This window comes from Mauremys reevesii, linkage group 10 (genome assembly GCF_016161935.1).
Source record: "Mauremys reevesii isolate NIE-2019 linkage group 10, ASM1616193v1, whole genome shotgun sequence".
Classification (NCBI taxonomy): Eukaryota; Metazoa; Chordata; order Testudines; family Geoemydidae; genus Mauremys; species Mauremys reevesii.
The window spans coordinates 33,564,462-33,589,335 of record NC_052632.1 but is presented as its reverse complement, the minus strand read 5'-3'; the positions used below and the strand labels follow the sequence as shown (position 1 = coordinate 33,589,335).

The following is a 24,874-nucleotide window of genomic DNA, read 5'->3' as shown; positions in this document are numbered from 1 at the left end:
TGGGAGCTGCTGGAAGCAGCGTGGGCTGAGGGACATACTGGCCGCTGCTTCCAGCAGCTCCCATTGGCCTGGAGCAGTGAACCGTGGCCACTGGGAGCCGCGATCGGCCGAACCTGTGAACGTGGCAGGTAAACAAACCGGCCCGGCCCGCCAGGGGCTTTCCCTGCACAAGTGGTGGAATGAGTTTGGGAACCACTGATTTATAGGATTACATTCATTCCCGGGCAAAAGGCCAGTTCAAGGCCTGTCCACAACTTAAGTCCCACTTAAAGCTCTATTTTGAGTGCCCAGGCCTTATACCTGGACCACTGCATAGAGGTGAATTTCACTCTTCACTAGTGGCCAAAAATATGATCACATTTTGTTTGCCTAGTAAAGTGACCTCTGGCAGAAGCTGAGAATGGATGACAGGGGATGGATCACTTGATAATTACCTGTTCTGTTCATTCCCTTAGAAGCACTGGCAATGGCCACTATTGGAAAACAAGATACTGGCCTAGATGGACCTTTGGTCTGACCCAATATGACCGTTTTTATGTTGACAGACAATAATTCCAAGGGCAATGTTACTGAATCTGTATTTCTGATTCTGAAACATCACCAAATCGGTACGGCACTTCCTGGAACATTGTCACAGCACAGCAGGTCACCCTAGCGACACTAATTAATTCAAGGTACCTGCTGTCTCTGCTTCAGACAAGTCCCCAACAGCGGGACATTACTTTTGCATTCTGCATAAATCCTACCTGGGAGTTAAAGTTCTTTCTTTCTCCTGATAAGTTCTTGTGCTCTCTCTTTGACTTTGAAGGTAGAGAGGTGGCTTCCTTCATTAGCACAGTGGTTTGTGAGCTGCCAGACACTTGCCTTGTCAGCAAGGGATTGACTTCTCCACTGTTTGATTTACTTTCTTTTGAAGAGGTTTGCTGATCCAAAGCGATCTCATCATATAAACTTTTCTCAATTTGCTGTGGGGGAAAAAATAGTAGTTAGTTACTAAAACACGTCATGAATAACTACTATGGTGGTAAGTGGGATGTTCATGCCTTTCTTGAGAGATCAGTAGCATGAACTCTTCACTTTTTAATAATGATATAAATAAGTTCAGTTAGCAACCTTGAATTATTCATTCTGCATAAGGCAATACCTTCTTAAATAACTTTATATAATACTCCACAAGGCGTGTTAGGAACATCAAATTGCTATACCCGAAAAGACCCATGGTCCATCTAGTCTGGTACCCTATTTCTGACAGTAGTTGAGGTGGGATGCTTCCAGAATCAAAGCCTCAGGAATTGTACACACTACCACTTATGTTGGTGCAACATATGTCGCTCAGGGGTGTGAATAAGCCATCCCTCTGTGCAACATAAGTTACATCAACGTAAGCACTGGTGTGGACAGTGCTATGTTGGCAGGAAAGCTTCTCCCACCAACATAGCTACCACCTCTCATGGAGGTGGAGTAGTCATGCCAACAGGAGAGAAGTCTCCCATTGGCACAGAGCGTCTTCACCAGACATGATGCAGCAGCATAGCTGCATTGGTTCAGCTGCGCTGATGTAGCACTCCTAGTGTAGACTAGCTTTCAGATGCACCTATTTGCCCCGGGGGATATTTCTTCTTTTTGTTTTGTGCTGTAGAAATAAGATGTGCAGGTAATCTGAAATTACAGCCAAAAAAGGCCAAATTCTGCTCTCAAGTATGGTAGTACAAATCTTTAGCAACTCCCTTGACAACAGTGGAGCTATTTATGATTTACACTGGTGAAAATGAGAGCAGAACTGGGACTAAAGTGTATCTGTTCTCCATGTCTAACTACCTATGGACTTAGATGGGCAAGAGCCTTTGACAGCAGTGAATTACCAGCAACATCCATGGTGAAAAGAGAAGGGAAAAAGTTACACAGGTGTTTTTCATACAATTTTACCACTTTCATTTCAGTTTGACTTGGTTATATGTTTCCTGATGGGCCTCTAATCATTGAGACACTGTAGTGTTCTCTGCACTAAAGCAACAGTGCTTATGTTTTAACATTATTTTCTTGGAACATTACAGAACTCTAACACAACAGCAACCAAAGCCTGCTGCCTGCAGCTGCCTCAGCTGCCCTCGGCCCCATTTTCCAGTACAGAGGATGACCGTTCAGAACTCTTTAGTCATACTCATGTGCTTACACAATAACAGCTACTTCATATATCCTTCCCTTTATTAGTAAATAAATAAACAAACTTATTTCTTGCTCCATCAAACTATTCCTCAAAGATTCAGCAATGTTCAGTGAGTCTGTGGGGTTTAACTACTCTACCACTGTGTGTTTTTATGGGAGTTGCATCAGGCCAGTCAGCAGACTATACTGAAGATGTAGCTGCTTCTTGTTGTGGCCTTGGTGTAGCCAACATCATTAGTAAGTGAGCCCAGTGGCTCTGTGCAGACGGATATGGCCCTAGACAAGTATACAGATATTGTGACGGGTGAGTACACAGAAGAATGTGCCTGTGAAAACTCAGGCAACTCATTTTTTCAGTGGATCACTGGAAGCAGCAACAGGTGTTTGTGGTTTTGTTTCAGCAAGTGTCCTCTGACTTAATCTAGTATGATCTTGGGGCAAGCAGGTATCTGACCTTAGCCCTGTCTCCCCAGCTGCTATCAGTCCAAATTCTAACAATTTCCTCTGGTTTAAACGTCCTTGGGTATACAGCAGTTTTGGCACAGTGATATTCTTTGTTCTTCCTTTTTATTAACTCTCACATTTGTTTATGAGTTTCTCTTTGAGCTGTACCCAGATGGGGAAATTTGTCCTGATCTGACATCCCAGCAGTAATTTAGCATGTAGCATATCACTTTTTAACAGTGTTGCCAAGTAATTTAGCAAAATAATGAGAGAACCTTCCATTGTATGTGTAGTCTTTAACAACTTTGTACAAAATTTAACTCCATATTCTGCCAGTTTATTATGCTGAGGGTATGTAGGACTGCAGGTTATATAATGAAATCCCAAATCTTCTGTGAAAGCCTTAAAATCTATTTAGAAATCCCAAATCTACAAAATAGCTCTAAGCTTTAAGATCATCTGCACTGATGTGGCCTCCTTTAGCTGAGCCACCTCTACATAGCTTGAATATGCATCAATGCCAGTTAAGTATTATCTGTCCTCTAGGATTAAAATATCCACAGTGTCCCAGACTCCAGCTGATGTGCCTATACTTTTTTTTTTTAAGGTAGGGATGATCTGTATACTGTATTTGGCACGTGACACAAGCATTTACTATGCGAGTGACAACTATGCTTACTCCTGGCCAATATATTGCTTCTCATGCCCTCCTTTTGCATTTTTCCGTTTCTATATGCCCTCATGAATGAGTCTTCACATTTATTTTGAATACAAGTTGAATCACAAAACCCTTTCCTAGAAGGAGAACACCATCTGGCATAGAGAGAGAATGCCTGCAATATATACAGTCCTTGGCCATGAACAATTTTTTCCCTCTGGAATGTTCAGCATGAAGCATGGACTGTAGTGTCTCATCCTGTGCTGTAACACCTTGTAACTTTTCCCATGCGTGACACAGCACCTGAGTATTTTCCAATGTTGATGTCAATGTCCGATTTACTTGCTTGATTCTGATCTCAGTGGATCTCATGTCAGGTGATCAACAAACTGTCAGCTACAATTAAACAACTTGCTAAATAAATTCAGCAGTGTAGTCATATTTTTGAAGCTTTGGTAGCAGGCTTGAAATTCTGGGTAGGGCTTCCCACAGATCCTTCTTTGAGATAGTTAATGGGGATTTGTGATCAGTTTCTGACAAATGGTATTTCGTAGACATAACTCTGAAAATCTTTGCGCCCTAACGCAAGTCTCAGAGTTTCCTGTATTCTGCTGCATGATAACCTCACATATGGTTTCTTGACTCTTCCCCTTCCTTAAAACGTATGCAATTCACTGATCAGTGTGTTACATGTTCTTCTCTGTGCCTGATCCACTGTGGATGCGAATCCTTTGCAGCCTCCAGGTACACAGCCTGGTCCTTAGGCTCAAGCTGTCGAAACTCATGCTTACAACTCTGAAGATCCCTGGCATCGGCCAAGATGGAGCCCATTGTACCTGCATGCATCTGCAAGTTTGCCAGTTCTGCTGCTTTGCAGAGCTGTATGGCTTTTTCTACAGTTAGCTTATAATCTCTGATCAAATTTACTCCTGGGGGAATTCTGCGGGAAGCTGCACAGGGGGATGATCATGGGCACAGTTTTTAGGTGGGGGGTTGCCTCGAAACAGTAGCAAGGCATTTGGGGCACCCGGGGTTACATGCCACTGCCCCCACACATTTCTGTAAGCATAGAGCTGCCCAGTTGAAGGAGGCTGTGTCTGGGCTCCACTAACTCAGCAGCTGAAAATGTCACCTCGTGGGTCCTAGTGCCAGTCGTGCTTCCCTTCCTGTTTTCTGTGTGCAACAGTGAGTGCCTGTGGTGGGGCTGGGTAAGGGGAGGTGGGGAAATGGGGGAAGGGGGGGAAGGAGAAGAGGCAGTGGGGAAGGAAGGGGGATGGAATAGGGCAGGGAGAGGGGAATGTGGGAGTGAGGCATAGGTGCTGGAAATAGGGGTGCTGCTGCACCCCCTGGCTTGAAGTGATTTCCATTATACACAAAGTTTGCACTTTGGTTCAGTGGCTCTCAGCACCCCACTATGCAAATTGTTCCAGCACCCCTGGAGTGAGGGGAGGAGGATAGGGCATGGGCATGAGATGGGGAAGAAAAGGTGTTAGGGGAATTGCGGGAGGGGTGGGGAGTGGGAGCCAGGCATGAGGCATCCCCTTGGCAGCATCTGGGCTCCCACTTTAAGCAGACACATCAAACCCTCACCCTGACAAGCCCTACCCCCCCATCTCGATTTCCCCAATGAGCCCCCCACACCCAGACCCCCACCCCACTGAGCCCCAGTCAGCTGCACCTGGACCCCCGCCCCATCAAGACCCACTCCCCCAGCACCTAGACCCCCCACTGAGCTCTCCACACCCAGCCCCCCCTGCAAAGCCCTATCTCCCCACACCCAGACCCCTCCCCCACTGAGCCCCAACCACCTTCACCTGGATCCCCTCCAGAGTCCCATTGCCCCTGCACTCAGAACCTCCTAACAAGCGCCGGTGCATCCAGATCTCCCACTGAGCCATCCACAACCAGATTGCCCCACACAGAAACCTCTCACCCCACAGCTGGATCCACCACACTAAGCCCTCCACACTTGGATCCTGCTGGGATGAGCCTGCCCACCCACACCTGGTGTGCCTGACACAGGGGGCAGGACCCCAGGATGTTTCTGGGGCAGGCCCAGCCCTTGCACTGTGTCAGGGTCGGGTGCAGCCTCACTGACGAGTCCCTGTACTAGGGGAGGTGGGAGCTTCAGGGTGATCTCCCACCTCAATGCAGCCAGTGGCCTGTGCTCCCCACTGCCATGCTGGAGCCACATTTATTTATTGACAAATAAAACGTGCAGAATTTTAAAATATCGTGTGCACAATTTTTATTTTTGGTTCAGAATTTTTATTTTTTTGGCACAGAATTCCCTCAGTAGTAGCTCATGCACCTTCGCATTGCTGCAACTTACCACCCACTCTGTCTTAAATCTAAACCTCTTAAGGGGCCAAAATTGCAGGCCTGATCCTAGAACTTCAAGTCTGTAGTGTACTTTCATATGGAAGGAAATATTTCATTTTTTCTAGGTACACAATAAACTTCAAACTATACTGCTAAAATCCTATCAAAATCACGCTGTCAGTACTGTCCAGGGGCCAGAGTTGGAAGCTGTTAAGAATACCTAGGACCTCTGCACCAGCAATGCCTAATAAGGCAATTTTCCTAACACCACCCATTCTGTCTGCATCCACTGCAATCATACATAATGGGCACAGCTGACTCTTAGCCTGGTCACTAAGCAAACTCAGGTCTACTGGTGGCTTCAAGCCATTCATTTTTACTGGCTGGGTGTGTGAAGTCCTGGCATCTGAAGTCACTGTGAAAATTCTTCCTGATGGGTCTCAAATCCATCCACTCCTGGTAGTATGACATGTTCTTTGTATTTTAATTTATTTTATTTTCATGTTACATACAGAGCCTGGTGCAGGCTGAAGCCTGCAGCTCCCTGATCTAATCTGAGCTGTCCAGCCACACCCCCGTCCTTATACAACAGCTGCTCCTTGCAGATATTGTGTCCAATGCATTCTTTCACATATTTTAAGTTCTATCTATTTGTCTAATTTGGCATCAATACCCAAGGCAGCTTACCAGGGTTGAGAACAAATGTTTTGCTTCCTGCACATAGGTGGGAAGACATGGGGGCAACAAGAGAGAACGTGAGTTGGGGGGAAATCAAATCAGTATCTTAGGCGTCTGTATACTAATATGAGAAGTATGGGGAATAAGCAGGAAGAACTAGAAATGCTAGTTAATAAACACAACTATGACATAACTGGCATCACAGAGACTTGGGGAGACAATGCACATGACTGGAATATTGGTATAGAAGGGTATAGCTTGCTCAGAAAGGACAGGCAGGGGAAAAAGGGAGGAGATGTTGCCTCATATATCAAAAATGTGTACACACTTAGAGTGAGGTTGAGATGGAAATAGGAGACAGACTTGTTGAAAGTCTCTGGGTACGGATTAAAGGGGTAAAAATAGGTTGATGTCATGGTAGGGGTCTACTACAGCTCACCTAACGAGGAAGAAGAAGTGAGTGTTTTTTTAAACAACTAACAAAATAATCCAAAGCACAGGATTTGGTGTTGATGGTGGATTTCAACTACCCAGACATCTGTTGGGAAAATAACACAGCAGGGCACAGATTATCCAACAAGTTCTTGGAATGTATTGGAGACAATTTTTTATTTCAGAAGGTGGAGAAAGCTACTAGTGGAGAGGTTGTTCTAGATTTGATTTTTATAAATAATGAGGAACTGGTTGAGAATTTGAAAGTGGAAGGCAGCCTGGGTGAAAGTGATCATGAAATGATAAGAGTTCATGATTCTAAGGAATGGTAGGAGGGAAAACAGCACAATAAAGATAATGGATTTCAAGAAAGCAAACTTTAGCAAACTCAGGGAGTTGATCCCATGGGAAGTCAGTCTAAGGAGAAAAACAGTTCATGAGAGTTGGCAGTTTTTCAGAGTTTCATTATTAAGCGCACAAGAGCAAACTATTCCACTGTGAAGGAAAGATAGCAAGTATGGCAAGAGACTACGCTGTCCTAACCAGGAGATCTTCAATGATCTGAAACTCAAAAAAGAGTCCTACAAAAAGTGGAAACTAAGTCAAATTGCAAAGGATGAATATAAACAAATAATACAAGTATGTAGGGAGAAAATTAGAAAGGCCAAGGCACAAAATGAGATTAAACTAGCTAGAGACATAAAGGATAACAAGAAAACATTCTACAAATACATTAGGAGCAAGAGGAAGACCAAGAATAGCATAGGCCCATTACTCAGTGAGGGAGGAAAAGCAATAACAGAAAATGTTGAAATGGCAAAAGTGCTAAATGACTTTTTCTGTTTGTTTTCACCAAAAAGGTTAGTAGCAATTGGATGTCTAACATAATAAATGCCAGTGAAAATGAGATGGGAACAGAGGGTAAATTAGGGAAAGAACAAGTTTAAAATTACTTAGACAAATTAGATGTCTTCAAGTCATGAGGGCCTGATGAAATACATCATAGGATACTTGAGCTGACAAAGGAGATATCTGAGCCATTAGTGATTATCTTTGAAAACTCATGGAAGATGGGAGAGATTCCAGAAGCCTGGAAGAGGGCAAATATAGTGCCAATCTATATAAAGGGGAATAAGGACAACTCGGGGAATTACAGACCAGTTCAGCTTAACTTCAGTACCCAGAACGATAATGCAGCAAATAGTTAAGCAATCAATTTGCAAACATCTAGAAGATAATAAGGTGATAAATAACAGTCAGCTTGGATTCGCCAAGAACAAATCATATCAAACCAACCTAGTAGCTTTCTTTGACAAGGTAACAAGCCTTGTGGATGGGGGGAAGTGGTAGATGCAGTATATCTTAACTTTAGTAGGACTTTTGATACTGTCTCGCATGACCGTCTCATAAACAAATTAGGGAAATACAATCTAGATTGAGCTACTATAAGATGGATGTATAATTGGTTGGACAACCATTCCCAGACAGTAGTTATCAGTGGGTCACAATCAAGCTGGAAGGACATATCAAGTGGGGTCCCACAGGGATCAGGTCTGGTTTTGTTCAATATCTTAATCAATGATTTAGATAATGGCCTAAAGAATAGACTTATAAAATTTGCAGACGATACCAAGCTGGGAGGGTTTGCAAGTGCTTTGGCGGATAGGATTAAAATTCAGCATGATCTGGACAAACTGGAGAAATGGTCTGAAGTAAATAGGATGAAATTGAATAAGGACAAATGCAAAGTACTCCAATTAGGAAGGAAAAATCAGTTGCATACACACAAAATGGGAAATGACTGCCTCAGATGGAGTACTGCAAAAGGGGATCTGGGGTCATAGTGGATCACAAGCTAAATTTGAGTCAACAGTGTGACGCTGTTGCAAAAAAAGCAAAGATGATTCTGGGATTTTTTAGCAGGAGTGTTGTAAGCAAGCCATAAGAAGTAAAATTCTTCCGCTCTACGCCACACTGATTTGGCCTCAACTGGAGCATTGTGTCCAGTTCTGGATGCTACATTTCAGGAAAGATGTGGACAAATTGGAGAAAGTCCAGAAAAAAGCAACAAAAATGATTAAAGGTCTAGAAAACATGACCTGTGAGGAAAGATTAAAAAATTGGGTTTGTTTAGTCTGGAGAAGAGAAGTCTGAGGGAGGACATGGCAACAGTTTTCAAGTACATAAAAGATTCTACAGAAGGAGGAGGGAGAAAAATTATTTTCAGTAACCTCTGAGGCTAGGACAAGAAGCAATGGGCTTAAATTGCAGCAAGGGCAGTTTAGGTGGGACATTTAGGAAAAACTTCCTAATTGTCAGAGTAGTTGAGCACTGGAATAACTTGCCTAAGGAGGTTGTAGACTCTCCGTCATTGGAGATTTTTAAGAGCTGGTTAGACAAACACCTGTCAGGGATAGTCTAGATAATACTTAGTCCTGCCTTGAGTGCAGGGGACTGGACTAGAAGACCTCTCGAGGTTCCTTCCAGTCCTATGATTCTCTGATTTTTAGCCTCAGCCAAAGGCAATAGTTACTATGTTTGATTTCATTTCATCAGGAACTAAGTGAATTCTGAAGAGTTGAACATACCTGAGTGCAAACTGTTGTAAGATTTTCTCCAAAAGGCTCGATTTCTGAAGTCTGGTAATAGCCTATCAGCTGTGCAAGGCTTTCATGGGTACAGGTATCCCCTGATACTACATAATGTCCGTTCCGTAGGTGATTAATAACGAAATGCCGACATCGATCTTTTCCTCTGCAATTGAAATACATAGTTTAGACTTAAATAGCAAGCACAACACACAGGCTGAGAAAACTGTTCTGTTTTTGCACTCATGGTTCAGGTTTGCAAAACCAAAACCTATGGGTGTTTGGAACCAGCTTCCATTTTATTTGAAACACTAAAAAGGAAGAAATTTTGAATGAAAGGGTCTGATTTGGCCTATTGTTGCATGGACAGGTTTAATTCTGGAATGTCCTAACTTTTGAAAGTTTGACTTTCACCCTTAATATTCTTTTAGTGTAGTTTTTAAATGTAATCTCCTACATTAAAAAAACCTGAAAAAATTGGAATTCCATCATGTGGAACCATATTGACTTCAAATTGGGTCCTCAGCAAGATTGTAACTGGTCGCATTAGTAGGCTGTTATCCTCCATGTGGACCAGCCACTAGTAAGGAATGAGAAACATACTCTGGCAGTGGATTTCACAGATACTTGCTGACCGTGGAGGAATGGTGAGATCCAGGAATAAATGGGCTCCATTCCAAGGCCTGGAGGGGAATGTGCTGTAGTGGACAGACCTTCTGTCCCAGTGCCCCCAGCCTGTTTCTGTTCCCCTTTGCTCCTATCCACCCCTAAGCCCAGCTCCTGCTCTGTCCCCCTCTGGTCCGATCCACCACACCCAGTCCTGACTCCTGCCCTCCTTCCCCCTCTGCTCCTATCCATCATGCCCAATCTTGGTTCCTGCCTTCCTTCTCCTCCTCTACTCCTATCCAGCCCTACGGCTCCTGCCCACGTCCCGCTCTGCTCCTATCCAACCCAGTACAGTCAGGCCATTTCTCCTTCTCACTGCCTGGGCATCACTTTGGGAAGCATTGTGGGCCCAGGAGAGGCAGTCTCCCTGCTCTCAGTTCTGGTGCCTGGGGCCACTGTGGCTGTAGGCATGCAAGAGTGGCTGTTGCAGGGAAAGACCAACTCAGACCCTGAAGCCCTGGGATGAAACATGCTCAGTGCAGACAGAATTTTTGAAGAATTTAGTGGTCATGTGCAAATTGAGATTTTTCAAAGGCTTTTTACATGGTGAAAACGTGGTTGTTTTTTTCCACAGGAGCAGCTAATGACAGATTTCTGGCACCCTCTCACACATCACCTCTGAATTTGATCCCATGAACTTGACTGAAAATCTATTGCATCAGCAGCAAACCTAGGAAAAAAACATCACCAGTGACCAGCTATTGAGCTAAGTACTAATACCTTTTGATAAACAGCAGTATGAGGTTTAACACCAACCTGTTAGCTGAAAAGCAGCGTGAATTCATGGTGCGTCTAATGAGAAAGAGGAGGTGTTGTCTGAGTTCTGAGGTAGAGTGTCAGTGTGAGAAAAGGAGAGGAGAAACTCCCATGACGTGCTGGTTGAAGCGTAAAACAGTTTTGCATTTAACCACAAAAGTCATGCTGCTGCTGCTGCTGCACACACAATATCTAACAACTGTGAAAGGCCAGCAGAAGTGTTTTGCATGTGCCTCTACCCATGTCCTATACTGATCAGATTGCAGATCCTCTCTGATAATTGGGTTTCATGATCCCTTCTTCACTAGAATGATCAATTTAAAATAGGCCTTGCTTTTTTAGTCCTATATAGGGCCCAGTCTTGAAATCCCTACTTATTTAATGGGGTGAGAACTCCAGGACTGGGATCTTAGTGAATAAAAAACTCCAAAAGATAAAATCATTACCATAGGCTTTGGTAATATATTTCTTCTTGGTTTCTCAATAGCTGTAAATATGACATTTCGTGCCATTGTGTAGATTACTGACCTCTTTATTCTTTTGGGATATTTAGCTAGGGGAGAAAGTGTAAGAGAGATTCTCATTCCTCATGCCTCAAGGCATAAACTAATCACCTGAGCAGGACAGGAAGCAAACTCAAAGGTGTAAAGGGTGCATGAATCAAAGTACATAAAAAGAAGAGCAAATTACAAATGGTGACATTTCCCAACCAAATGGCAGCAGCTTTCTGTTCCATGTAAAGTTCTGTCTTACCTATATGACAGAATGTAACCAATTGTTCTGTCACTTAATCTGATAAGAAAACAGCCAACATCTTTGTCTTTAAGCAGCTCTTCACTCTGCCTGTAGAAAGAGAGTGAATTACAATGAATTTCAAGTTTGAGTGGTAGCCGTGTTACTCTGTATCAGCAAAAACAACGAGGAGTCCTTGTGGCACCTTAGAGACTCAGGGCTTGGCTACACTTACAAGTTGCAGCGCTGGGAGTTACAGCGCTGCTCATGCAGCTGTGTAAGGGCCAGCGCTGGAGTGTGGCCACACTGACAGCTACCAGCGCTGCAGTGTGGCCACACTTGCAGCACTTTCCAGCGCTGTATTGAGAGGTGCATTGTGGGCAGCTATCCCACAGAACACCTCGTCCCGTTTTGGCGCCGTTTTGGCGCTGAGTATTGTGGGAAGGGGAAGGAAGTGTGCGGGTCATTCCGCTTCCTGTTTGCCAGCGCCCCGTGGTGCATCGCTTCACATCCCAGCATTCATTCCGGCAGCGTTTGGCGCCATTGTGAGTGTCTTTCTGTTACTCTCTGTGAATCGCGATTTCTGTGGCAAATGGAGCCCGATCTGCTGAGGACTCTGCTGATGAGTGTCACCAGCACAACACGTTTGGCAGTCGAGCTATTCCTTCAGCTCCAAAGTGACAGTGAGAGTCCGGCGATGATATCAATATGGATTTGTCTGCGCGTGTGACACTAGAGTGCTTGCGGCATTCACGGAAATGCTCAGCACCGTTGAACGCCGCTTTTGGGCTCGAAACAAGCACTGAGTGGTGGGATCACATCGTCATGGAAGTCTGGGATGACGAGCAGTGGCTGCAGAACTTTCGTATGAGAAAAGCCACTTTCATGGGACTGTGTGCTGAGCTCGCCCCACTCTGCGGCGCAAGGACACAAGATTGAGAGCTGCCCTGACGGTGGAAAAGCGGGTGGCTATTGCAATCTGGAAGATGGCAAATCCAGACAGCTACCGGTCGTCGGGAACCAGTTTGGTGTGGGAAAGTCGACCGGGAATCGTTTTGATGCAAGTTTGCAAGGCAATTAATCGCATCCTGCTAAGAAAGACCGTGACTCTGGGGAGCGTGCAGGACATTGTGGATGGCTTTGCACAAATGGGTTTCCCTAACTGTGGAGGCGATAGATGGGACGCATATTCCTATTCTGGCCCCCACCTGGCATCAGAGTACGTTAATCGTGGTATTTCTCTATGGTTCTCCAGGCGCTTGTGGATCACCGCGGCGTTTCATTGACATTTACACAGGCTGGCCTGGAAGGTGCATGATGCACGCATCTTTGAACAGTGGCCTGTTCAGGAAGATGCAGGCAGGGACTTTTTCCCAGACAGGAAGATCACAGTAGGGGATGTCGAAATGCCCACTGTGATCCTTGGAGACCCGCATACCCGTTACTGCCTTGGCTCATGAAACCCTATACAGGGAAGCTTGACAGGAGCAAGGACCGGTTCAACTACAGGCTGAGCCGGTGCAGAATGACTGTGGAGTGTGCTTTTGGGCGTTTAAAGGCTCGCTGGAGATGTTTGTATGGGAAGCTAGACTTGGGGGAAAGCAGCATCCCGTTATAAGCGCTTGCTGTACCCTCCATAATATTTGTGAAGGGAAGGGTGAAACATTCAGTGAGGCATGGACCACCGAGGTTCAAGTCCTGGAGGCTGAATATGCACAGCCAGAGAGCAGGGCTAATAGAGGCCCAGCACAGGGCTTCAAGGATTAGGGATGCCTTGAGGGAAGAATTTGAGGCTGAAAGCCAACAGTAATGTTTGCTGCCTTGCATGGGAGTGAATTGCACTGCTTACACTGTTATTCTATTATCCATAATAATAATATGATTTGCAGTGCCTCTTTCTTTACTGGGCTAAGGTGTCTTTCACTATCTGCTATAATAAAGACTGTTTTCAAAGCCAAGAATTGTTTTATTGAAAAGAAAAAAACTTCCTTGACAGACAGACAGACACACAACATTTCATTAACACAAGAGGGCAAGGGTGTGGGTTGGTGAACTGTACAGTCACAAGTTTGCATATGCCATGTCTGGATTGCTGTTTAATGAATCCTGCACTTCAGGGTGCATATACTGCATGGTGATGGGGGTTGAATGCAGAGGGTAAGGGTGGTGGTAGGTATCAGGGCTGGTTGGGGAACGTACAGGTGTTGGAGGCAGCTGGTGGTGGTAAGAGCCTGGATGCTGGGGAAAGGTGGTTGGAGCTGACATTGGGGCACAAGGCACAAAGGACGGGCGGGTGGGGAGTAGCACGGTAGTGCTCTGCTTGCATGGCAACGAGTGACTCTATAGACTCCGCTGCGCTCCAGGATGCTTAGCAGCCGCTCCGTGCTTTTCCTCTTGGCCACTGCATTTCTCTTGCGGGTCCTGCTTTCTTTCTCTCGCCACTCCTTCAATTCTTTTCTCTCTGTAGCAGAGTGCTGAAGAACAGTTTTCAGCATGTCCTCTTTGCTCTTTCGGGGATTTTTCTCAAATTTTGAAGCCTCTGTGATGTTGAACATCTGGGCAGTCCAGTCAAGGTCACTGTACACACAGAAATGACAACATTTAACACGGGCAGCATTGTATCCACTATCTCCAGACATGAATTGTTACACTGAGGAGTTCTCACTTGCAAGTTCTCACTTGCATTCTTTATCCCAAAGGAAAACACAACAGAAGCCACGAAATGGTGAGTGAGGAGTGGGGCTTGAGTGAGAGGAGCTGGTTGCTTCGGGTAATCTGGAGTGCTAGAGGGGTTGAGTGAAGATGCAGATGCAGGGGTGATCTTATCTCCTATCTCTTCACTAAAGAGTCTCCCAACATTTTCACAGGACTTAATCCTGGAAGATGTTTCCCTACTGCGAGTCACTAGGGAACAGCGGGGGCTCTTTTAGAGCAATGTGGATTCCGCCGGGACCCTATGCGGCGTGCCTGTGTTCAGAAATGGTCCCCTGGCCGAAGAGTGGCGCGGACGTCACCGTCACTGGGACAAGGGACACAGTGGCTCTGCCTATAAACCTGCGCAGGCATATTGCCCACGCTCTGGATGAAGCTTTTGCTGAGATAACTGAAGCAGATTACCGCGACGTGATAGACCACATCAACGGGCTATTCCACATCTAGACGCTGCCATGCATGCATCCATAACCCCCCTTCCTCTCCAGAAACATTTCCACCCAGACAATAAAGCCGCTTACCGGTACGCTCCTCTGCTTGTCCTTCTGCAACTGCTGGCTGCTGCTGCGATTGGGTACTTTCCTCCTGGCTTGAGAAGAGCTCCTGGCTGCATGCCTCCAGGAATCTGCGGTTTCTTCCCCCACCCCCGGAGCTTCACTCGGGGTTTCCTCTCCCCGCAGCCTCCTCCTCCTCCTGTCCCCAGCCTGCTCAGAAGTGTCCATCGTTACCCTGGGATTGGCAGTGGGGTCACCCCAAGTATGTTGTCCATCTCCACGTAAAAGCGGCAGGTCGTGGGGCGGATCCGGATCTGCGATTCCCCTCTCGGGCTTTGTAATAGGCACTCCGCAGCTCTTTAACTTTCACCCTGCATTGTAGTGCGTCCGTTGATGGCCCCTATCCAGCATGTCCCTTGATATCTGCTCAAAGATATCGTAATTCCTACGGCGGGCGCAGCTGTGCCTGAACAGACGCCTCACCCCAAACACTGATGAGGTCCTGCAATTCACCTGTGCTCCATGCTGGGGCTCGTTTGCGGAGGCATGGTTACCTGTAACCTGTAACTGATTAACTGATTGCACTCCACACCTGGCTGCAGCAAACAGGAAGGAGATTTTTAAATTTCCCGGGGCATTTAAAGGGCGGGTCACCTGAGGCAAGAGCAGTAGAGTGCAAACTGATGTGCAGAGTGGCTGAACAGGAATTCTGGGATAGCTCCTTATTCCCTGGAGGACAGGTAAAGCGCTGGTGAGTGTCCACACCTGCTGAGCAGCGCTGGTGTCACCAGCGCTGCACTCTTATACCCCAACCCGGATGGGTTTTCAGCCAGCGCTGCAACCAGGGAGTTGCAGCGCTGGTTGTGCCCTGCAAGTGTGGACGGGGTGTTAATTGCAGCGCTGGAAAGCCTCCACCAGCGCTGCAACTTGTAAGTGTAGCCAAGCCCTAACAAATTTATTTGGATGTAAGCTTTTGTGGGCTAAAACCCACTTCATCAGATGAATGGAGTGAAAAATACAGTAAGCAGAATATATATTATAGCACATGAAAAGATGGGAATTGCCTGACCAAGTGGCGGGGAGGGTCAGTGCTAACGATCCAGTTCAATTAAGGTGGAGGAGGCCTGCTATGGGCCACATGGCCCCCCAGTACAGGGCTGCCCAAAGGGGGGGGCAAGAGGGGCAATTTGCCCCAGGCCCCGGGCCCCACAGGGGCCCCCACGAGAGTTTTTTGGGGCCCCTGGAGTGGGGTCCTTCACTCGCTCTGGGGGGCCCAGAAAACTCTTACGGGGCCAGGCCCAGGAGCTTCTTCCGCTCCCGGTCTTTGCCGGCGGGGGGTCCTTCCGCTCCGGGGCGGAAGGACCCCCCACTGGCAAATTATCGCTGAAGCGGGACCCGCCACCGAAGTTCAGCTCGGTCTTCGGCGGTAATTCGGCGGCGGGGGGCCCTTCCGTTCCGGGACCAGCTGCCAAAGTGCCCCGAAGACCCGCGGCGGGAGCCCCCCGCCGCCGAATTACCGCCGAAGACCGGGCTGCACTTCGGCGGCGGGTCCCGCTTCGGCGGTAATTCGGCGGCAGGGGGGGCCCCGCCACAGGTCTTCGGGACACTTCGGCGGCGGGTCCAGGAATGGAAGGGCCCCCCGCTGCCGAAGACCCCAGGCCCCCGGAATCCTCTGGACGGCCCTGCCCCAGTATGCCAACATTTTTATGGCTGACTTATAACAATGCTTCCTCGTCCCCTAGTGCCCCTATGCTACGTGCACTACATTGATGACATCTTCATTATCTGGACCCATGGGAGGGAGACCCTTGAGGAATTCCACCAGGATTTCAACAATTTACACCCCATCATCAACCTCAGCCTGGACCAGTCCACACAAGAGATCCACTTCCTGGACACCACAGTGCAAATAAGCAATGGTCACATAAACACCACCCTATACCAAAAACCTACTGACCGTTATACTTACCTACATGCCTCCAGCTTTCATCCAAACCACATCACACGATCCATTGTCTACAGCTCTAAGATACAACCGCATTTGCTCCAATCCCTCAGACAGAGACAAACACCTACAGGATCTCTATCAAGCATTCTTAAAACTACAATACCCACCTGGTGAAGTGAAGAAACAGATTGACAGAGCCAGAAGAGTACCCAGAAGTCACCTACTACAGGACAGGCCCAACAAAGAAAGTAACACTAGCCATCACCTACAGCCTGCAACTAAAACATCTCCAGCGCATCATCAAGGATCTACAACCTATCCTGAAGGACATTCCCTTACTTTCACTAACCTTGGGAGACAGGCCAGTCCTCGCTTACAGACAGCCCCCCAACCTGAAGCAAATACTCACCAGCAACTACACACCACACAACAAAAACACTGACCCAGGAACCAATCCCTGCAACAAACCCCATTGCCAACTCTGTCCTCATATCTATTCAGGGGACACCATCACAGGACTTAACCACATCAGCCACACCATCAAGGGCTCATTCACCTGCACATCTACTAATATGATATATGCCATCATGTGCCAGCAATGTCTTTCTGCCATGTACATTGGCCAAATTGGACAGTCTCTGCGCAAAAGAATAAATGGACACAAATCAGACATCAAGAATTGTAACATTCAAAAACCAGTAGGAGAACACTTCAACCTCCCTGAACACTTCACTCCACTCAATAACAGACTTGAAAGTGGCAATTCTTCAACAAAAAAACTTCAAAAACGGACTCCAATGAGAAACTGCAGAACTGGAATTAATTTGCAAACTGGACATCATCAAATTAGGCTTGAATAAAGACTGGGAGTGGATGGGGCACTACAAAAAGTAATTTTCCCTCTGCTGATACTCACCCCTTTTTGTCAACTGTTGAGAATAGGCCACTTCCATCTTAATTGAATTGGTTCCTTAGCACTGATCCCCCACTTGGTAAGGCAACTCCCATCTTTTCATGTGCTATAATATATATTCTGCTTGCTGTATTTTTCACTCCATGCATTTGATGAAGTGGGGTTTAGCCCATGGAAGCTTATGCCCAAATAAATTTGTTAGTCTCTAAGGTGCCACATGGACTCCTCATTTTTTTTTTTAATGAATTCAAGTTAGTATCCAGGTCTATCAAAGTAGTACACTAAAATTCCTAGTGACTCCTACAGACACAAAATGCACTGTATTGCCATACTAAGACACTTTAACAAGTCAATGGACGTTACAGTTATTTCCAGACAGAAAAGCACTTCTCACACCACCACCACCAAACAAAAACATTCATTTTTAAAGTTTATGGTCAGAAAAATTAGGATGGATTAAAATTATGTCAATTATCATAGATCATCATAATCAATTTCTAAAACTGACACCTGGGTGACTAAAGAATATACAATGCATTACAAGCTGATGCAAAACTGCATTCAGGCATTCTCACCTCTCCAGAACACATGCCAAACAAACATGTAGGTGATGAAACAGTGACATCATTTAAAACCTGCTTTCTCTGCATATGAATGTCATCCTGTTAAACACTTCTCACTAGAAGAGCAATGACTTTAAAGTAAGCAGAGGTTGGTGGGTTGTTGGGTTTTTGCAAAGTAAGCTGAAACCTAGTCTGAAATATGAGAGGATTTGTGAAGACAGAGGCACTTGACAAGCATATTTATTTAATCTACTTTATGCTATACTGTAAGGTATAGACTGTCTTACTTTCTTGTAATGAATCCATAGAACCACTCAGGTAAAATACCATTCTGTAATATAAGAGGAACCTGCGTCTCCATAAACCACTTCAATGCTAGTTCTTTTAGCATCTCAAAGGACTGGTTTTCGGTTGCTGGGTTAGTTTCCCTTCCTAAGAGTAATTGCTGCTGTTTATTCTCCATGCTGTCTTGAGGTTGAATCTGAAGCATTTGAAGGGAGAAAAAAAGAGAGCAATGCTACTTGTAAACCTCCACTGCTGTCTTTATTATGGGGAATATGAGATCTCATTTGCTTATTGTACTCTTCCCTGTGGCTCATTAATCAGATGATAACATATGCTCAATGCTGTCATTGTTATCTGGCTGTCATTGGCTACCTGGTGCTTTTCTCTTGTGCAAGGACTTGAAGGCAGAATCTTCCTCTCTGATCCATAGGCTAGAATTTGATCCCAATATTCAATATTTCTATGTATACTGGAACAAAACTGATATCAGTGCAAGCTTTGGGTATGTAACAGGGAGCAGCAAATTATTATTTGTATTGCAGTAGCACCAGTCTAGATATACCACAGGTCTGACAGGAAAATTTTTCCCTTACACGTTTACAAAAAAGTGTTTTGTCTTTGAGTGGATTAAGTAAACCATGTTCAATATTGGAACGTCTAAACCATAGTCACTGAAGAACCTATGTTATTACAATTTCAGCCATATTGTAAAGGAATGTAAACATCTAAATGGCTCCAAACAATTTTTAAAAACTCTTTTATGTAATATGTACAGTAAAGAAGATCTAGCCGAAAGCATGATCCAGATTAACATAGATATTAACTCTGTTAGATGGAGACCTATATAGTTACACATAGATATACTGATGGGCTTAAAAACAGCAATAAGAAAAAAATACACAGGAAACCAGTGCACACTGGTTGAATGCTGCAAGAATGCTAGTTTAAATTCTAAACATTTCTACCACATGCGTACATTATCTCTTTATTATTTGCTCTTTACAAATATATTTTTGTTATACAAATGTGTGGGGAGTTGCTGTTCTCTACACAAATACCCATATTCATTACATTGTATCTACTCACCTCTTTTATAAAAGTGGGTTGGTGTATAGATTTGGGCAGTCAATTCTTTTTTGTCAAGCTCCAGATTTCTTGGTCAAGGTCTGGACTCCAGAGAAACATTTTTCACACCACAAGTGCCCCTGTTTAATGAACACATATGATGCTGCGTAACATACCCAGGTAGTCAATAGGTGGACCGTGGGTCAAATCCAAACTCCCAGAGGCTTTTGACTGGACCATGAAACTTTGGGGGGCTGTGGGCAGTTAGTGCAGGGGGGGCTAGTGTGGATGAAGGAGTGACTGGCTGCATGCTGGCAGGCTTGAGGGAGATGGTGCCTGGGCTGACGTGTAACTCAGGGTGCAGGTGCCCCTCCCGCTGCACTCCCTAAATGGAGCCCTACCCCTGCAGGGCTAACAGCAGGAGCCCTGGCAAATGCTCCGGGCTGACTCGTAACTCAGGGAGTGCAGGTATTCCCCCACCATCTCTAAATAGAGCCCCACCAGGTGCGCTGGGAGCACTGGAGTTTGGGGCTTCATTCCCACAGGAGGCGCTGGGCTCCAGGCTTCAGCTGAAGCTCCCAGCTGAAGCCCCAAACTCCAGCACGCCTGGGAAGGGCTGAAGCCCCGAGCCCTAGCATTCCAGGTGAGGCTGAAGCCCGGAGTCCCAACACAAGTCCCAGTGGGGCTGAAGCCCTGCATCCCGCAAGGCCTTCTGTGGGGCTGAAGCCCTGGGCTCTGGCATGAGTTCTGGTGGGACTGAAGCCCCGGGCTCTGGCCTGCCCCGCAGTCCACTGAAGCCATCACCAGACATGAAGGATGCCAACATCATAAAGCTGTACAAAAACAAAAACAAAGGAGATTGGAGTGACTGCAACAAATACAGAGGAATTTCTCTCCTTAATGTTGTGGGCATGGCATTTGCACAGGTCATTCTCAAAAGATTGAAAGTTCTGGCTAAACATGAATATACAGAGAGTCAGTGCTACTTCTGTGCCAATAGATCACTTATCAAGATGGTCTTCAAACTAAGGCAATTGCAAGAAAAGGTCAAGAACAAGGAAAATCTCTCAGTATGGCCTTCATAGATCTCAAAGGCTTTTGACCTGGTCAGCAGAAAGGGGCTTTTCCAGTTGCTAGAGAGAACTGGCTGCCCCTCGAAGTCCTCCTCAGTCTGATTCAATCCTTCCATGATGGCATAAAGGCTACAATCCAGTAAGATGGTGATCAATCTGACGGCTCTAAGATCTGCAGCGGTGCCAAACAGGGATGTGTTTTGGCACCAGCACTCTTTGTGTATTCTTCTTTCTGCTGCTTCATCACACTTTCTCATTTAGCACTGAAGTTGTACATTTCCGTGCAAGATCAGATGGAAAACTCTTCAACATTGCATGTCTAAGAGCAAAAAGTAAACTCAAACACTTGCTGTTAAGAGAACTTTTTTGCTGACAGCACAGTGCTTGTCAGAGCAGCTCCAGAAACTTTGCAATAGCTTTGTGATGGTTGTTGATGAATTTGGGCTAATCATCAGTCTAAAGAAGACCATGATCATGGCACAAGATGTATCGTCTGCACCAGAAGTTTCAGTAGCACAACTTCTGCTATCTACAATCAATTGTATTGCATACCTTATCTCTAGATGAGGGTCTTGCAGCATGTCCTAAAGGTAACTGAGTCAGGACTCTTACAGGGAACTAAGCAGATTCCAGAACCAAAGACCCTCTTACCAAGAACGTCCTATCACTAGACCCTCTAGTTTATACCTAGAGGAGGGAGAAAGTGAAAGCACTTCACCTGACCTCAGCTGCTGCAGCATCCCCCGGGGGAGAGGCAAACTATCTGGGGCTTGACTTCTCCAAAGAAGGGAAGTTAAGGTGAAAGAGGTAGCTGTGAGAGCTCACATAAAAATGAGCCTCAAGATTATGATGGCCCATTTAGAGAGAGCAGAATGACAAGATTCAGAAAAGCCAGTGTGTACACTTTTAATGTGAGATAAGTTAGTGAGCCAGTCATCCAAACAACTATAGATATGGGCTTCCTGCCTGTGCAGGTGTAATGCCAACCTCTTGCTGGCTAATACGGCATACAGGTGACAAGCATAGCATTGGTATAAACAGCATATGTTCCTGACATTTTGCTTCCAGAATGCATGGTCTTCTAGTTGGAGCAACCCTGTTAATTTAACCCCATGTGTATAATATTCTCACTTGCATAGAAAGGGGCTAATGCTTGCAGTGTTTTCCCTTTTGCTATGTCAGGGCCAGCAGCAGCCTGGATTGGGCACAGCACATCATTTTTACAGAAGGCTGACTCCTCCAGAATAGTCAGTGTGGCGTTAAACAGTGACATTTGTCCATTTACTTGAATAAACCCCTACTTGGTTTTAATTTTGAAACAACATAAACTAATAAAATGAATTGCATTTGCTCTTGGGAGGGGTAAACACTTAGAATAGAGGCTTCTGTGAATTCACGTGAGCTGCTTTTCAGAACTATATGGCACATCCTGATGTTCTGTCCATGTCAAACAGCCATTTCAGTCAGTCTATCAGTATTTCACTTTCACGTTACCTGCACAATACAGTAAAATGTTATAAAAGACAGCATCTTAAAAACCTATCTAAATACATATCTAACTAAGAAAATAGATTAAGCTGATCTGTTCTCCTTCACTACTAATTACAGTAGGGGCTTTAAATATGTATCTACTTAAGTCACTGTTGTCATTGTTGAGTTACAAAGGATCTCACAAAACCAGGTGACTGGGCAACAAAATGGCAGATGAAATTCTGTGTCGATAAGTGCAAAGTAATGCACATTGGAAAACAATCCCAACTATACATACAAAATGTGCTCTAAATTAGCTGTTACCACTCAAGAAAGAGATCTTAGAGTCATTGTGGATAGTGCTCTGAAAACATCTGCTCAATGTGACTGGCAGTCAAAAAAGCGAACAGAATGTTAGGAACCATTAGGAAAGGGATAGATAAGATAGAAAATATCATAATGCTGCTATATAAATCCATGGCATGCCCACACCTTGAATACCGCATGCAGTTCTGTTCTCCTCATCTTAAAAAAGATATATTAGAACTGGAAAAGGTGCAGAGAAGAACAACAAAAAATATTAGGGGATGGAACAGCTTTCATATAAGGTGAGATTAAAAAGACTGGGATTGTTCATTTTAGAAAAGAGATGACTAAGGAGGGATATGATAGAGGTTTATGATAGAGGTCTATAACATTATGAATTGCATGGAGACAGTGAATAGGAAAAACAGGGGTCACCCAATGAAATTAATGGGCAGCAGGTTTAAAACAAACAAAAAGAAGTACTTCTTCACACAATGCACAGTTAACCTGTGGAACTCATTGTAAGGCGATGTTGTGAAGGCCAAAAGTATAACTGGGTTCAAAAAATAATTAGGTAAATTCATGGAAGATAGGTCTATCAATGACTATTAGCCAAAATGGTCAGGGATGCAACCCCATGCTTTAGGTATCCCCAAACCACTGGCTGCCAGAAGCTGGGTCTGGATGACAGGGATGGATCACTCAATAATTGCCCTGTTTTGTTCATTCCCTCTGAAGCATCTGGTGATAGCCATTGTTGGGTCACAGGTTACTGGACTAGATGGACCAGTGTTCTGACCCAGTATGCCCATTTTTATGTAGGAACTGAACATGCTGGTCTTTCAATATTCCATTCCCTTGGGTAAATAAAAAGGTTTTTTAAAACCTTTGACAGGAAGACCTTTTACCTTTTCTTTTTATAAGTGGAAAGAAATAATATTCCCATTTGACTAGAGCCTTTTACACTTTGCATAAGGGAACAAACGCTTTTGTTCATTCATTTGCAAACTGTTAAAAATAGGAATGTCAAACTGGTAGGTGTTCATTTTTCACAGAAATGCAAATTATCTGGACTCTATGTTTAGAACTAATGTCATTAGCTCTTTCATCATCACATGCTTTCCTGCAGTTTTAAGTTTAAAAACTTCCCCAAATTTATAAAAGTGCCACTGATCTTTGGATGCCAAACTTGAGCTATTATTCAGAGGTGCAGAGTACCCACAATCCCAGATGAAGTCACTGGGAGCTATGGGTGCTGAGCACCTCTGAAAATCAAGCTTGGGGTGTCTTAACTTGTGCACCCAGCTTTTGAGAATTTTGGCCTTAACACTGTATGTGTCTCTTCCAGGATGCCTTTTATTATTGTTCCCTAATACATAATGCAGATTGCTGCATGGAACAGAGCTCTGAGGCTTTACATTTCTTTATGTAATGCTACACAGCAAGACTAGTTATTCTGTCCCTTTGCCTGCTGCCAAGCCCCAAATAAGATCTTCCCTAGGAATACAACGGCCAAATTTATCTAGAGTTTATATCAGCCTCTGCCAGCACAGATCCATGCCTGGGGTCCTCAGAACACAAAATCCACTGGGGAAGAGGTTACAAAGCAGCTGCACCTTCTCCTTCACTATGTATGGCCTGGATTAAAAGGGGCTGACCCAGCACAGAGCAACATCAGGATCTGTTGTTTCAGTGTAGAGCTCTAATCCACCTTTGCACATCACCCCCTAACTGTGCTCTGTACAGTTCAGTCTCAGCCCAGGGTCTGGCCCATGTTTCTGCCAGAACTCTAGAAATGAGGCAGCTCTACAAATCAACAAGTATGAACCCTCCAACAAGCCTGGAGGACAGTTGACCATATAAACACTTGCACAGGGTCTGATTCTGCACTGCCCTGCACTGTGCAGTCATTAATATCTGTGCAAAGTGGGTGTGAAACGCTACAAGTGCAATTGGGGAGCACATTTACACCTATTCTGCACAGGTACAAATGACTATATTAGGGGCAGGGCAGTAGTGAATCAGGCCCATAATCTCCTGTGATTCCAACTAAAAGTTCTCGGGAGCAGGGCCCAATCTTATACCTAATGAAACTATTGGGGATGAGAATCTGTGCTGGGGTTTTCAGAGATGCAGCAAAGAATTCACACCCCATCAGGAAGAGTGGATGAGGTGGTTTTACTTGCCTGCCTTTGCACCCCCGGCAAACCTGGGCGATCTGGGGGCCAGAGCAGCCCTGACTGTAAACCATCAAAGGGGCTTATCATAGTTGCAGTTGCAGGAGCCTCCCTGGAGCTGTCCTATGGGTCAAAACACTGCCCAGAAAACCATAGTACTCCATGCTGCAGTCCTGCTCCAGGCACATCTCTCTTGCTCCCAGACTCACTCCCTCTATGTGAGAGCTTGCAAAGTGGTTCTCTGAGGACAGCCCTTGGCTGTTTTCTGCAGTATCTTCACCAGAGCAATTCCCCCATGGCTGGATCTACAGATATCAGGGTTCTCTTACACAAAGGGTGCGTGTGTGAAAACCTCACCCTGGTTCTAATGCCACTGCTTTCAGCAGAAGCATGTTTAGACCTCTGTTGTGTTTCTGTTTCTTTCAT

At 45.2% G+C, this 24,874-nt stretch overlaps 1 protein-coding gene across 3 annotated transcripts in view; it reads right to left on the bottom strand.

Moving 5' to 3' along the window:
* Window positions 1-24,874, bottom strand: part of SH2D7 (SH2 domain containing 7) — a 46,852-nt gene that overhangs the window by 2,701 nt on the left and 19,277 nt on the right. Inside the window, exons 2-6 of one of the 3 annotated variants that reach the window (XM_039492056.1) lie at window positions 18,730-18,826; window positions 18,360-18,553; window positions 11,464-11,553; window positions 9,289-9,454; window positions 747-965 (exon numbers count right to left, since the gene is read on the bottom strand). In XM_039492056.1, the coding sequence (XP_039347990.1) occupies window positions 747-965; window positions 9,289-9,454; window positions 11,464-11,553; window positions 18,360-18,535 (651 nt within the window). In that variant the 5' untranslated portion in view covers window positions 18,536-18,553; window positions 18,730-18,826. Of the gene's footprint in view, window positions 1-746; window positions 966-9,288; window positions 9,455-11,463; window positions 11,554-18,084; window positions 18,167-18,359; window positions 18,566-18,729; window positions 18,827-24,874 lie in introns of those variants that run through there. The other 2 variants (XM_039492058.1, XM_039492057.1) reach the window with 2 other exon arrangements.